The sequence below is a fragment of the Aythya fuligula genome, chromosome 3 (genome assembly GCF_009819795.1).
Source record: "Aythya fuligula isolate bAytFul2 chromosome 3, bAytFul2.pri, whole genome shotgun sequence".
NCBI classification, from domain to species: domain Eukaryota; kingdom Metazoa; phylum Chordata; class Aves; order Anseriformes; family Anatidae; genus Aythya; species Aythya fuligula.
In genome coordinates this window covers 116,631,277-116,648,090 of record NC_045561.1, presented here as the reverse complement: position 1 = coordinate 116,648,090, position 16,814 = coordinate 116,631,277, and the positions used below count along the sequence as shown (strand labels likewise).

The following is a 16,814-nucleotide window of genomic DNA, read 5'->3' as shown; positions in this document are numbered from 1 at the left end:
AGTTTTCTTACTATTTGGACTCACCAGTGAGCATTTTTGTTAAATATTCCCCTCCATTGCACAGGGAAAGAATAAATACTGAGGCAGTGAATAAGGCCATCTTTGAAAGTATTTTAATACACTGAGATGTGTATATCCCTGCTCTCTACTGGTTAAGATCAAAATTGCATTTAAATTAGAAAATCTGAAACCTCTCCTAGTGTAGCTGTGAAGTTCATGGCAGCTATGGTTTGTGCCTTATTAACATCCTTGATATTGTCTTCAAATTTAGTAAAATCCTGTTGATTTTACATTAAATATGACTTGTAACATTCTTTTATGATGAATTGAATAAATAAGTTTTAAGAATTCTTTTCTATCTATCACATTTCCAAGTTTGACTGCTGTTGTCTTATAGGGTCTTTGAAAAGTCTTACTTATGACATATTATTCACATTTTTCTTGCTGAAAACATGGCAGTTTTTCTGTTGACAGTAAAATACTCCCTTTCTATTATGGTATTCTTCTTTTCCTCTTAAAATAATCTGTTGTGCACGTTTTATACAAACATACATACATACGCACACATGTGCCCACACGCTCTTCGAATGTCAGCAGCTACCATACTGGCATAAATGAATTGCCCGGGCATTTGTTAATTTGAATGAACATGAGGCTTCTGCTTCTCCTATGGAAAACGAAGCAAACCCAACAGTTTCTCTGGGAATTCATGCAGTGTGAACAGAACACATCTTGGCAAAATGGTGAGCCAAGAAATTCCTCTTTAGTTGCTCTGTTAGGCAAACTGCATTTTAAATTTCTTGCCGAGGGCTTTGTTTGACTTGCCCCAGGCAAGCTGTTCAACATATTTATCAACCCTGTTGTAGCATTAGAGCCAACGCTTATCTGGGAAGATCATCCGCTTAATGCCATCTGTCACCAGGAGTTTTATTTCTTTCAGCTGAGCTTGTTCTCCATTTCAGCTTTTTTTTTTTTTTTTTTTTTTTTTTTTTAGTATTCCTCCCAACCATTTCTTAGTTGATTGTTTTCCAGTGATCTCAAATATTCTGTGATTGCTCAAATATTCTGTGGTTGCTGCATGGTAAGCCCCTAAAGACATCAATAATACAATTTTATTTTAAATTCTGATTGATAACATTAATCCTATATGCATCCAGATGGCTCACCAAAGTGTCCTACATATTGCAGTGTTATGTAAAAGACGATATTACATTTCAATTTGAATCTGGATTTTTTCTGCAGATTTTCAACAAGAATTTGAGAAAATTCAAAACAAAGACTCTCAGGTAATTCATGCGGTATTTTGATCTTGGTGCATATTAGGACATAGCTTTGATCATTTTAGATTTTCAGGCCCTTATTTGCTGTTGTGTAAGTACGTAGGCATGAATATATTTGACAAAGCTGCATTCACTCACTTTACATGTGACTCTGAGATCCTGCGCTACTTTTGGATTTGTCTGCAATCACGGTGAAGCCAAAGGGACCGGCATATTTGCCTGTGGAGGACAAAATTTAACTTTCTGGATGTCTGATGCTTTTGAGTTATATAAATTCATGAAAAAGCATTGTGACCAGGGGTACAACCACTGCATCTAGACTAGAGAGTGGACATTTTTCCTGAGGTACCAGGATATTCTGATCTCCTGTTTGAACTGAGAGATCTGCTGGATCACATCCGAGCTCCCTTGTTGCCTACATGCCTATCTTCTCTTTGGGGGAGACTGAGGAAGTGGGAACATGATGGTGCCTACCAAGGTCCCCTACTGACCTTTCAGGAAGCCAAAGTACCCACTTCAGCCTGTGAAGTACCAGAAATTAATGGTCCCCACAGTTGAGGTGCACACAGCACAAATAAATATCTCTTTGGCTCAGTACTTAGAGATATCAGTACTTGGACTGACTTCAGTCAGAAAGCTGTAGCAACTGCACTGCACAATTTTTAAGAGAAAAGGCCAATCACACACAGTTAGTGTTTGGCGGAAATCTATGTAATGAGCATTATTATATAGATATATGACTTGCTGAGGTTCAATTTATTCCTTCCAACTGGGGAAAAAGAATTATTTCAGTTCAAAGCAGCTGAGCATTTCCTAGGCTTCTCCAGATTTTGTAGAGGTAACTAAATAAATCGTATTCGAAATTTGGGCCAAATCCTATAGTGGCCAAGAGAAGCAGGGCTACTGGCAGCTGTGCCTTCAGCTCCCGGAGAGATGCTGGCTAGAACAGGATGCACTGAGGTAGGCCGGTGGGATGTGCAGTTGGCTGTCCTTTACTGCTTCAATGTATAGGAGCAGCCTGTGCCCCCAACTACTTTTGGCTGGGTACTGTAGCATTCGAGCAGCTGGCAGAATCACTGCTTCTAGGGTTTCAGAACACAAGCTGGCACAAGAGCCGGTCTCCTCTGTCTAGTGTGCTCCTGAGCTTTGGATAGATCCTGTCCTGCCACTTACTCTGAGCTGGGGTTAGGGAAGAGGTTTCCAGGGCACGTTGCTCTTTGTTCTCTCAGCATAGCAGCACATTTTTGTTTTTCTGAGTGTACGTTTAAAACTGACATTTCCCTCTACTAAGTGGAATCATACATTCTAAAATCCCGTTAACAGAAGGAGGAGCAGGATCCATATCCTTTGCAGTTCATCTTCTGCAGTGAAGCATTGCTATCAGCCTGGCATTGAAACAGCTTCTTAATCTGCTGCACGGAAAAGCGCCTTGAAGTGTGGGTGTAGGGTTTGCAGGCTGTGGGCCAGAAAAGCCTTGGCATGCCACAGAAATAATGCATTCATTCTTCAGAATAAGACAAAAAGAGTCTTCTGATTCTCTGGCTGTCCTGTTGGGCTGCTTGGAGGGCAGGGGAGAGATAATGCTTGTAAGTAGAGCTGGCAGGAGCAAAAGGTCGTTGGGTTGTCAGATAGAAGTCAGGTTGTCTATGAACTTGATGCCCAGAGGAGAGGGGCATACCACAAAGGCAAAGGATAAAGGCATTAAAATCACTCCATGAATAAAAATATCATGTATGTATACATGTTTCAGAGAAAATATGAAAATTAGCCAGTATATTAATACAATACACCTGCTGTGAGTTTCCCTAAATGGAAAGCTGGCAGTCCCTGAAGCATCAGCTTCCTTTAACATCCATGGAGCTCAGAACTTAATAGACTTTAATTAGTACAGCATGGGTGCAGCTTATTAGGTTTTAATTTGGATCAAGAATGCCCTTCTGATGCAAATGTACCACTTGTGCTGATTTACATCATGGAATCCTGAATAGGAATTTACATCGGGGAACCTGCATGGAAACTGAATACTATTCAAAGACGTGATAGGAAGAAATGTAGGAGAAGGGGATCGCATTGAGGGAGAGTAAAGGTTACCTTTGCAGGATCACACAGTTTCTTGTATGAGTGGAGAACACATCTTGAACATGGCATAATTTTAAAGTTTTCCAGTTTGGTTTTGCTTCTGTGTGCTGGCTATTGCATGCAGTACAAGAAATAAAGAATTTAATAATGCTACAAGCTACGCACATTATTATCAGGATAGATACGAAATAACTTTGCAATTACTTTGCTTAGGATTCATCTGGCTTATGTGTATAGACCTGAAGCACAGACTTCTACAAGTGAGCTACTCATGGTAGATTCTTTTTATAGCCATGGGAAAGAAACAGACAGCTTCCAAACACAGTCACTAAATTATGGGGGATTTGTTTCAACCAGATTCAAAAATTCCATGTTTTCGTAATGTCTACATATAAGATAGGGGCTTGTTTTTCCTGCCTTAATATACGCAGTTACATTTGAGATGTCCAAGAGCATTTTGCCTTGCCTTTCAAGAAGGACACGTGTCTCTCTTGAGCCCTGTGTCATGTGTGTCAGCCTTGTGTAGATAGATGTCTTGGATATCCTAAGGCATCTCAAATGACCCTGGATGTCTCTGTTTAGTCAAATAAATTAATCCCTAAATGTATAAGCTCCTGTTACAGTCAGTGGAGACCCTAGTCAATACAGTTAACGTCATCTGTACAGCTATTCATCTCACTAGAAAGTAAGCACCTGGGGTTCATTTTTGCTCAGGTTATCTTTGTGAATATTTCAAAATTATTACAGATTAACAATGGGATGTTTATCTCTTCTTATCAGAGCAATATTTTGCTTTCATTATTTTAGAAGAATACTTACGCTAACTCTTCTTTAAAAATATGCTAATGGTCTGGGTTGCCTATGGAAACACATGCTTCTTGACTGAGTGTAAGGCTGTGTAGAAAAAGAGTTGTTCGGAAGATATATATGTGTGTACATGTATAAAGAGAACAGTCTGAGAAAAAGGATGTGGATGCTAGAAAGGAATAGGAGTACTAGCATTTAGTCTCAAATTGTGTGATTAATATTATTTATAGGGATGAATGAACCTTTAAAGACTGCCATTTGAATCTGTTTGTTTTTGAAGTTCAAAAGCGTAAAATCTTTAAATGCCTTTTGAAATTCCAATTAAGAGTCAGTCAAAACCCATCACTAAAAGAATAGTTTTTGTTTTACAAATTAGCAATTAAAAAGTGACAAATATCTTCAACGCTTAAATACTCTTCTGCAATACCCATTATGTTCAAGTTATGCTTGTGGGGGGCGGTATAAGAGTATTTCCCTTACTAAATGGGTACGGGTATTTTCCTTATTTTTCTTTCTCTTAGGAATGCCTCTGGAAGCTCTCTATCTAACTCTAAAGCTGCACTCACTTAACCGGTATTGGGGATTATGCAAATTATTTCATGAATAGTTTAAAATCACATTCATGTTTGCTAGTTTCAAGTTATAGTATGGGCTTATTTCCCTTTTATGTTCTTTTCCCTACTGTTTACTGATTTTTTTTCCTCTGAGTTTTATCTAATTATTTGGAACATCTTCAGCTTTCTAACTAGAGTAGTAGTAATTAGGGAAAGTAAACTTCTGTTTACTACAAGAGCATATGAAGTCTTTAACTGTGGCAACTTCTTGATTTTAGTAATCATTGTTCACGTTAAACATGGCTTAAGGCAATCAGTGCTCTGAAGAGGAGGCAGTCCATGAGCTCCAGAGTATTATAGGGGTTTTATTCTTAATATTTCTCTCCTTGTGACAGTTTCTCTGTAGAACATGGCACCGCTTTAGCAGAATAACAAACATCAACTGCTGAATGTATTAATACTGTGGAAAGCAATTTAGTATTGTATTGTTGTAAATTATGTCCCTTTACTAGCAGGTTGTTTTCTTATGACAAAGACTTCAATTTTATCTGTTCTCGTGGATGTGAGGATTTATTGTTTGTGCAAGGTGCCACCGTACTTGAGAAATGATGAGAATAGTTCACTAAAAGAATAAAATGTCTGTCTCTGAGAGGTGGGAGAACACAATGAATTCAGACATAAACTGCTTGCAGAGAAGAAAAAGTGAAAGAAACCATGATGAGGATATAGGTCATTGGGTCAAATCAACAGGTCGGAGAGGGCGATTGATGAGAGAACCCCAAATAAAAGTTATTGATCAGGGAGAGCCACCAACCTGCTGATCATTAATTTCAGACATTTCCATTACGTATTTATTTTTTAATAAATAGGAAAACAATGAGCATTTCTAATTTACGTTTGATTTTGGGCCTGTGTTTGTACTCAAACCTGAATTTCATTTGTGTCCTTACCTTTGGGATATACCTTTGCAGTAAGGTGTGGGACTAAGAATATGTTTGGGAAAAAATTTGGGTCTGTACTATTCTGTATTAAGGATGAAGTATCTCACTCACCAGCCTGCCAGCTGCCCTTGTCCTACAAATGTTGATTTGATAAATTGGCTCCAGAGTCCATCCTACAAGGGTCTGTAGGATGCCCTGCCCCAGCCCAGGCTGCCCCCAGCCCCATCCAGCCTGGCCTTGGGTGCCAGCTCACTGCAGAGCAAGGAGCACTTTCCAGCTCACTGCTGTAACAGAATCACAGAATCATTTAGGTTGGAAACACCCTCTAAGATCATCTAGTCCAACCTTTAACCTAGTACTAAAGTCCACCTCTAAACCACGCTCCTACGGTCTACATCTACATGTTTCTTGAAGACCTCCAGGAATGGTGACTCAGTGACTTCCCTGGGCAGCCTATTCCAATGCTATACAACTCTTACAGTAAAGAAATTTCTTTTTTCAACTCTTACAGTAAAGAAATTTCTCCTCAACCTCAACCTCCCATGGTGCAACTTGAAGCCATTTCCCCTCATCTTATCTCTTGATGCTTGGGAGAAGAGCTCCATCCCCACCTTGCTAATGTTTGAAGACATAAATTCTCAATAAAAAGGAAAGCAGGAGAAAAAATAAGATGTTGATGTTACTATATGAAGGTCTATTGAGTTTCTTTACAGTGAAGGGGTGAGTGGTACTCTCTGTGGCTGGACTCTTTGGGAATGAGACCTGTATGTTCCTGGCACTGTCCACTTTATACGTGCTCTGACTTCTGTGGGAAGAAAATAAATCATTAAACCATAAATTGTTAAACCAAAGCTGCTGTTTGGAATGTACTCAAAGTGATGAGTAAAAACTGTCTTCCTCTACACTCTCTATCAACTGGCTAGACTTGGTGACACAAGTATTGGAAAGCCTCCCGGACTTAATTGCTATAAAATAGTGATGTCAGCTACAGAAATACATTCTATTTTAAATCACCATTAGATAGGCGAGTACCTGAAAAATTCATCTCAAATAAGAATTCTCGGTTGTTCTTTCTGCAAAGCCTGGAGGCAATTTCAAGAGAGGTCCTACAACAGTTTGCCACCAGCCTAATTTAGGTGAGTAACCCTAGTCTAACAGCCATAGCTATTGCTGTAGTCTAGGAGAATGACTGCAATTTGTTCAGCAGTTTAAATATTCTTTGAGCTGAATTGTCCTCAGGAGATGCCTGCCTCTTTCCACGGTCTCCAAGGAGCAGGCTAGGCTCCTAAGTTATGTGGCTTGCTTGAGCATCTGAATTAGAAGAAAACCTCTATATTTTTGTGTGTTACTACAGGAGTTGGTCAAAATAATTTAGTTTGAAGCTAATCTGTGAAGTTTCAAAGAAAGAATATGCCTTCGTGAGCCATCATAGTTGTTGTTCTAGATGTTCTTTGAAGGAACATTTCTGTAATTATTTAACCTGTCATATCTGCATTGTTATCATTAGAAAATCCATCATGGATCATTGATTTCTAAGTGTAACTAACATTTAGCTTACTTTTTAAAACTAGTTTTGATTTCAAATGCTTTAATTAGGGAATAAGAAAAGGACATGTTATCACTGAGAGAGAAGATGCATCACTTGTAATCAGGGATGAGCTAGATAGTACTTCAGTGTACGTGACATTTTTCAGCTTCGTGGCTTTATGGAGTCGTTCAAATCATAACTCCTAGGCCATCAGAGAACTGTGGATGTTAGGCTTGTTTATTCCTTCCCACTGGCTTTCATACAATGTGCTTGATTCCAGGCTACCAGGAGACTTCTGCTAATTTACACCTGTTGACAATCTGCTGTCCTTAGATAATTGGCCATGTGGGTGAATGAATGCCGAAATTTTGCCTGAACATCAAATATGTGCATGCATAAATTGTTAAACCAAAGCATTTTTCCTTCTGTATAGCGTATAATTTAATCCATTATTACTGCCACCTTTAAAGACTGCATATGCCTGAAAGCAGAAAATTAAATAACTGTTTGCCATTAATACAAATTATTGTGTTTTGACAGCTTGCTAATCAACTAAAGTAAAAATGGTGCTGCACAAATAGTGCAATTGCCTTTTAAGTAACTTTTTTAATGTGCATGAAAATTCTCCTTGTTTGGGCCTTTGAACCCTTACAGGATTTGTCCTCTGTGATATTCAGAAGCATTATAAAATAAAGTTTTATTTGAGCTGTGCACTGATGCAGAATGGATTCCTCAGGGTATTTACTCCCATGTATAGTCTTGGGAAACATTTGACATGCTGACTATAGATGTTACTTCCAGTATGGACTGTATCAATTAATGTGCAAATGAGTTATTTAGTATTGAACAGATTTTGACATAATGTTATATACTTCATGTAATATTCAGGTATGGGCTGTTTCTGGGGAGCTGAGAGGAAGTTTTGGAGACAGAAGGGAGTCTATTCCACTCAAGTGGGTTACGCAGGAGGGTATACTCCGAATCCTACCTACAAAGAGGTCTGTTCAGGTAAGCCTTTCTCTTTGCTTTTTAAGGACTGTGAGTAGAATCCTATCAGATTATGAGTGACAATGAAGAGTAAACGAGTGACTGCAGCAACTAATGAGATGGGGTATTTACAGAACACTGGTACTTACATTGCATCCTAAACTGTAATGAAATCTATGGTATGTCCATCCCATTGTCATCTACTAATTAATGAATTAATGTATGTGCAAATACTCTGAGGAAAAAGAAAAATAGAAAGTCCAGATTTTCTTATTTGACTATTGTATTTTAATACAATTAATTCAGGAAATGGATTCTGTTGCAAATTATGCAAATGTGTCTTTTAGAAAACATATGAGTTTTAATTTAAATTGTGTCCATATTTGAGTGTGGAAAAAAATCAGAAGGAACACGTTCTTTTCTTTTCTTTCTGTTTAACGGGAGGCTATATGAAAAAGTCTACATTTCTCATTTGTGTTTTTATTATTATTTTGTTAAATTTTTATACAGTTCAATGAACAGCATCTTATAATTTCCAAAGCAAATCATTGCATTTATTTTTCACTGCACTCCAATACTAATCCTTCTACAGTACTGATAACCCAATACAGTTCCTTTCTGTGATCCAGAACAGAATCACTGGCAGCCAATTGACTAATGTTGTTGTTAAAGCATATTCTTGCTTTCCTGGACTCACTGGTGGAGAACAACTTGAAGGTTTTATTTTAGTTTATTTCTTGTTAACACTTTTTATGCCAAATGCTGAAGTTGATATACTGTACTCAATAACAATATGTCGTGTAGGCTTGATAGAGTATAATAAGTTCAGTGACACAAACAAATAATGGACACTTTAGCAGCTATGGAGGAGTACTGAAAGGCACCCAGAAAAGCAGAAACTTTATGGAAATAGTAAAAAAATGTGGAAAGAGATGTCTTAAAGTATTATTTTAAAGACAATTCTGAGCTCCTAAGATATTGCCTTGTAAGAGCTAAAGAAAACGTAGATTAGGGAGAATTTCTGCTGGTATCCATGTTCCTGAATGCAAATGTTTAGTATACAGAAATTTAAAAATAGCTAGAACAAAAAGAAGGACACCCTTCCTTTAGCATTAATGGATGCAGCGTGACCCAGAACTCCTGCAAAACGTAGAAATGAGGAGTATCACTTATGGATGGATCAGTGATACCTGTTTTATTAATCTGTATGATCCATTGGTTCCTAAGTTTTCCACAGTCTTGTGTATGTACTTTCATAATTTGCCTGCACTATCTATAATTTTTTATAAAAATGCATGATAGCATGTATATTTGCAGGCCCGTCTGGTATTTTTTGTCCACTCTGTTTAATGACCTGGACATTCAATAATTAGATTGTTTATATAGGATAGTGATGTGCAGTACAATTTTTCTTTCCCAATGCACTCGTGGTTCCAGTACACTGAGTGTAGTTATGATGGACTGTTGAGTGTTTCTCCAAAGATAGTGAGGGCTGGCTGTTGGCCAGGGGGAGATTTGAACAGAGGACAAGGTGGTGTAGTAAGGGAAGTAGAGATATCTTTTATTCCTGCATGGTATATGCTGTTTTTTATATTTCAGAATGGCTCCACATTATTGCATGTTTTGCATTTGATTAAGATGCTTTGAAGTTTTTTGAAGCTACTATATGTGGTAGTTCATCAATAGTGAACAAAAATAAAAATTGTAATTTAATAACAAGAATCCTGGAATAAAGAAATGGAAAAAAAATCTGTTAAGTCTTTTCTGACAGTTTTTTTAGTTAGATTTTTTTTCTTTTAGTTAGATTTGTAGTGCAAAACCATAGCAGAAGTTATTTTTCTAGTGCTTGTTTTTATACACATTCACATTATGGATGTTTATATGCCTCCAGATACTGGACACTGGAGGATTTTTGCTCAGAGATATCTGGAAGGATAAGCACATATTTCACAGCCTTGTCTCTGTGAACATAAATGGGATATGTATGTGCTACACATTTGTGTTCTCAGCTGAGCATCTGAGCTGAACTGGAGAATTTACTGATTTCTGCGTGCTGATTTTTTTCTTCCTACTTAGCTTCCTTTAGCCATGTTTTATTCTGATTTTCTTTTTTTTTTTTTTCCCTTTTTTTTTTTTTTTTTTTTCCTGGCAGATTTTTTTCATCTTTGAACATACTTTTTGGAATTCTCTTTAGAGAGAGTTCTCACAAGCCCCCCTAAGACATTGCCATCTGGCTGCTTCTAGTTGCCATAGTTTTCATTGGGAAGAACAGTACTTATGAAATAGTAGACTTCAGTTATTCATGGTGTGATTGCCACTTTCTTCTTCATCTGTTCTGACAAGGTCATTTCCATGGTAAACACTTAACAGTCATGTCCTCTAAATCCAGCTCTGGAAAGAACATTAATGCCAACTAAAAAATATCCACTTGGCAAGTATTTGAGCTTTGCTTTCAACCCATGCAGCCTTGAGAATCTGTGCCGGAAAGGTATTTTATTCCAACACCTCCCTGGCATTCTGCTCCAAAGAAAAAAGCAACAATTCTTTGGATTAAACAAGTAGCACTTCTTCCAAAAGCAGATCATCAGCTAGACCCCAGGCAAAATGGTGTGGGTTTACTCTTTTCCCCAAGCTAAGGTCACTCAAAACATATCAGCCAATGGTGCTTTTTTGACTCTGATGCCTAAATGTAGGATTTAGTGTTTGAGATGTCTGGGCATATCCCACCTGCCACAATATAGTCACATCTGATAGCTTTTTGCAGTTGTCCCAGTTGCCCTTGGACATCTCAAAAGTGATTGGATGCCTGTTGTGTGAACAACTAATTCATATCTGTGGTACCTGTGTGTATATTCACTATTCATACTTCTATCTGGAGCTAAGGACACGGGCCATGCACTGTCAATGTACGTGCACATGTGTTACCTACACGATGTGGAGGACAGAGAATGTGTGCGTGCTGAGGCACAGGATTTTCCAGTCTCTTGTTCTTGGATGCATGCACAGTTCCAATCCTTGACCATGTAGCTGGTCTGTGCTTGTTATATATCTACTTGGAAAGTTAATCTCTCTTGTATTGCAAGAATAAAAGTTCCTGCTTGCTGACTGACCAGCAGCAAAGAGGGATAGGAAAATTTTCCATGTACACTGGAAAGGTTTCTGTTTTCTTGTGTACTTAGGATGTTCCATAATGATCTTAAATAACATCTTGTTTGGAGTCCTCTGTGGAGAGCACTGTGTTAAACATAATTGATCTCAAGGTCCACAGTAACACATAACATGGCACTAACATTTGCATTTACATACCTGCAAGTTTAAGAATTACTGAGATGGAGGTTTTGAGCATACTGATTGCAATTTGATATGCTGCTTCACTCTTCATACTAGATCTTTTAGTTTTAGTAAGTATCTTCCATGGGAAACAAGAAAAAGCTTAGGATTTCTTCATGGTTGTTGTCTTCATGGTTTCAGTATATATTCTAGAAAAAAAGTATTGTATTGCTTCAAGTGAATACAGGTATGTTTTCCATACTGATGGTTTTCCAGTCTTCTGTCATGATTTTCATCTGATGGACTTTGCTGGGAAGCAAAAATGATCTGCAGACCTGGTATTAAGCTATAGGGGGGCACCGTTTCCTTTACAGTAGCCAGCTGATGGCTGTGCTGCTTCAACACTGTTGGGGTCTTATGAAAACTCAAGCCTGTAAGATCAAACCTCCAGCTTCATAAATCTTGAAGAGCACTAAAATTCATCTCTCTGCTGGGGAGGTAGAAATGTCATGATTCAGCTTGTGTTAAATTAGTGTTATTCTGTTCAGATGTAGGACAGGTCATTTGAAGATTCTCCTATCAGATGGTGTGGTATTTCCTTGTTAAATTGATGTTCAAGAGATAATTGAGTTATTTTGCAGCTTGTGAATACAGTGCTGGAAAATTATTTTTACATTGTATGTTGACAACTATACGGATGAAAATCTGAAAAGGCATTCTGGCGTGGGTAAAGGATTTTGGGCTATTTTTGGTGCATTAACCTAATACATAAATACACCAGTTTTGGCCAGCATTAGACAGCCCAGGATGTTCATTCACTATAAAATATCTTTTTGTATTTTGCTTACAGATGTTCAGAACAATTCTCTGTCTGTGTATTCATAAGCTTTTTGAAATCTGCATAGCTCAAGTGGAACTGGAATCAGAAGGGAAAAACTCTTCTGTTGTTATTCATAAACTGGTTGTGTACAATTACCATATAAAATCTGAAGTTAAAGATGGTTTTCTTAAAACAGGGCAGTATATAGGCTTATGGTCCAAGCTGTTAACATGTAAGCAGGTCCTTTTATTTATTTATTTATTGCCTTTGTTTATCTTCACTGATTATGGTATGAGATAAATAGATTGAACATGCCTGTTTATTATCTTGTATTTGTTATAAGGCTTAGTGAACATAACTATATTTATTTAGTCAAAGCCATTTATAATCTTGTCAATTCTCAATATTTTTCTGAAGCATATTCTCCTGTACACAATTCTTAATAATTAACAATGTAATATAAAATCGTGCCACATGGAATTAGTTCCTCTGTTGAGTTACATAAAATACTTGATTGTGAAGTTGTTTTACATTCTGTATGCAGCAAAGCCTTGGGGATATTATTGCCTCTTGTATACCAACTTATCTTTTGACTGATTTTTATATGTAGGAGTTCCAGTTCTCTTTAAGATGTCTAGACTTCCAAAGGTCATCTGGAAGACTTCTAAATAGCTGATGGAAGAGAGTGGAGAAAGGCAAAGCTAATTTCTTGCTCTGTTACCTCCTATCCCTTTGGTCAGTTGGTGATTTACAAAGTTAATTCCACCTCTACTTCATCTTAGTTATACATGAAAGAGAGGGCAAGGCCACCATCAAAGTCCAGCACAGGTTGATGGTTAGTTTGTCTTTGCTTTAAGAAAATGCATGCAGAGGGCTTGACTCTGTGACGCAGGGCTTATTTGACATACTTGTGTGTTAACAGTGGGATCATTAAAAGGAGAAACCAACAGCAGAAAATCTATCTAGCATTTTCACAAGTTATTATAGCAATCTAGAGAAAATGTAATACGGGGAAATAATTCTTTCTGTCTCTGATTTCCCGTTCTCTACATAATACAGATGAATGAGCTACAACAAACAATCAGTATATTGAGACAGTGCCTTATATTACTTGAAAAGCCCTTCATTTAGACTTCACAACACCATTGCAAAATGGGTCTGACTCTCTAAAGTGTTTAAATGTATAATTAAACTACAAATATTCCCTTTACTTTCTGTAGTTTATAAAGGGATCTGAAGGTTTTCATGAACAGAAACTAAGTCCACAAGATTAAAGTTTCCAAGCAGTAATGAGACTGGCTCAGAACATTTTCTTTTATTATTAAATCTCTGTCAAGAGAATAGATTCCTGTTGTGCCTTTGTCTGTTCCTTTTTTTTTTTTTTTCTTTTTTTTTTTTTTTTCTTCTTGTAAGTACAGGATATAGGAATTTTAATGACTTATAAATTCTGTGAAGAATATTGGTGTTCACCATGGCCTTGATCTGTACAACATGCCTCAGTATGACTGGCCTATTGCTCCACCTCTCCCCTTTTTTTTTGCCTAGTTCACCTGTAAGGAAGGAAAGGTCAGGCAAAGTACAAAATACTGAATTGATCAAAGTTAATGACATATAATGTGGATATTAACGTTTCATATAATTTTTTGTAGCAATCGAAGAACAGAATATAGCAGAAAATACATAATTTTTAATAACTAGGTCACAGTTAGAGTAAGTTGTGTCTCTATAATTGTGAGATTATAGTCCTGGGATCCTCCTACATGTGCAGAGAAAACCTTGATATAACCCCATAATCTATAATTTGTCCTCAATGCAATTGCTAAGTCATGAAATAAAATGAATGTACCAATTCACTTCAAAAAAAAATCATTTGGAAAGGTGATAGCAGATGCTGCTGCAATGTTAAAACCTTGGCAACAAGAAATATAACAGATGCATTGAATTTCAGTTACCTGCTGTATTACATCTCTACCTAGAAAATTGATGATGTTGACAGGACTGACGTTCTTTTTCAATAAAAGAGTTTCTTGTTGACTCGTTATGCCTTAGTATACCAGGATACAGAAATACATTCTGTGAATTCATCATTTAAAAATAAAATGGAAAATAAATATTTTTACCACCCATTAGCTGAAAAACAAAAAGCTCCCTGTCCACAAGGGATGGTGGCCACTGTTTAGGGAGTTCTGCTGCATCTTTACTCAAGGTTAAGTTAACATTTCCATTTCAGAATTTGACTTCTCATGGTTAATATATTGGCTGATTCGGGCTTGAAGAAATTAAACTGATATTTATTATTTAGATACCTGCTTGTGCCTTGTGGCAAATTTTAAATCCTAATAGCCTCACTGCTATTCTCTGTTATTATATCTATTTACTTCAGCATTGCCTATAATCACAGGCTTAGGTAGTAGTAGCAGTATAAATACTAAATATATTATTTATTATTAACAACTTTATTTGAATTGTATTCCACTGAGATGTGTTGTTTCCATCTTTCTTGTCTCCTGGTTTTATTAAACATATATATAAGATGAAAATGCGACAGCCCCAAAGGTTGAAAGACACATTACAAGACAAGTCTAAGACAAAACCTGCAGCCTACGCTAAGCTCCCCAAAGACCTTCATTTCCAGAAAAGACTCCATGCAGGTTTAGATTGTGATGTTCACCATGTCACTGTGCCTGAAAACAGAAGAGGATGCGCCAGGAAGCTGCTCCTCATTCTAGACATAGAAAAATGATGATGGTCGTGGTAACAATTTTTGTGAAAAAATGATGTTACAAAAGTGCCCAACTTTGCTATTATGGTTAGTGTTTTTTTTTTTTTTTTTTCTTTTTCTTTTTCTTTGTGTTCTCTTTTTGCTATGGAGACATTTGAAAAGAAAAAACGAAGACTCACTATAGCACTGTTCTCCCAGAACAGTTACTACAGGTGGTAACTTTACTGAGATTACCTGTGGGTGTTCCTACACATGATAACCATTCTTGGTATGTAATACTTTTGTCATGCATAAAGTGAGACTACAAGTGAAAAGATAGATTAAAAACAGGCAAGAGAATGTCATGGGAACAGGGACTGGAGATTAAAGAAACCAGGGAGAAGCTACAGCTGTTGGGAGAGTAGAGCGTATGGTGGAAGAGGGTTGCATTCTCCCTGTATTTCTTGTCTGTTGTGGTACACTTATTTTATTTTACTGCTCCTACTGCTCATTCCCCAAGCTGAAGCCTTCATTCTTTTAATGGCATGTGGCTGAAATGCTGTGGAGGTAACATGGATATTTCTGAGAGTATATGTTTTCCTGAAATTGAGAGAGTACTGAAATTACTGTGTATAAACACAACTCACTTTGACTTACTCCCTTAATAGAACGTGTTCCTATGCTGACATGTAAAGGTTTGTAAATTGCATATTGTCTCACTCTGATGATTCAGATCTGGAATAATTTTACAAGGGACCTGCGCAGTTTTTATGTCTTGGATGAATGAAGAAAATAAATCTAATTGCAAGAGTTTAGCTTTCTTCTTTTTGCTCAGCTGTGCCCAAGAAGAGTATTATATCTCAGTTTATAATAAACAAATTTATGATTGTTGAGTTCTGCTCTGTCCAGCATTTGTGGACTCACGATCTCTCACATGGGTTTCTCAGGGTGAGACAAGAATTTGGTCCAGTGATTGGAGAAGTAGAGCCCTTGGGGCTCATAGTGCACCATAGCCCCAGTTTCTGCATTTGAATTGAAGTAACATCAGGTAAAGGATGCTCTGAGAAGGTTGGACTTGATGATTTTGAATGTCTTTTCCGACATAGATGTTTCTATGATTCTCTGATCCTAAGGATTTTGAAAAACAAAACAAACAAACAAACGAACAAAAGCAAACAAACAAAAGCAAGCAAACAAACAAACAAACAAGCACAAAAACCCACCAGAATGTGACGGAGTTCACAGCATTGCTCAAAAAAATTAAGAAAAAAATGTAAAAAAAATTAATATTGTTCCTAAGTTTTCAGGATGGATTAAAGAAATTGAACTATATTTTACAATGGCAACTTGGCTTGAACAAAGAAAAAAAATCAAAAGATTTCAGTTTGAAAAGGACAAGGCCACACTTTTCACAGTTCTCCAGTGTCATCCATTAAATGTAATAATCAAAAAATTGCTAATTTTTTTGGGTCAGCCTCTGGGTGCATTTTAGGAGGAAAAAGCTCATAAAGTAGGAAAAGATTACAACGGTGCACAGCAAGAAATATTTTCTGAGAGATCAAGCAGTCTGTTTACGGAGTCCTAGCTTATCTTGGTAAAAACAAGAAACGAAGGCTCCTTCAGGGAAGCCATCTTTCAATTTAATTGTGACGATTTGCTGTGGGTTAGGACTTGAGTATGTCCACTGCAGGTGTTTTTTTTTTTTGTTTGTTTTTTTAAAGAGACAAAAATGTCTGAAATGCTTTGATGCACTAAAAATGCAGAAATGGTAAAGCTGGGATAAAGTGTAAATTATGATGGAGTCACACTTCTGGTGTAAGAGGAGGTGCAGGATGCCACCTACAAAT

General features: G+C 37.1%; 1 protein-coding gene across 2 annotated transcripts in view; it reads left to right on the top strand.

The window, feature by feature from the left end:
- The window catches only part of MSRA (methionine sulfoxide reductase A), a 278,473-nt gene that overhangs the window by 127,883 nt on the left and 133,776 nt on the right, over positions 1–16,814 (top strand). For both annotated transcript variants that reach the window (XM_032185406.1, XM_032185408.1), the window contains one exon: positions 8,078–8,197. In XM_032185406.1, the coding sequence (XP_032041297.1) occupies positions 8,078–8,197 (120 nt within the window). The remainder of the gene's footprint in view (positions 1–8,077; positions 8,198–16,814) is intronic.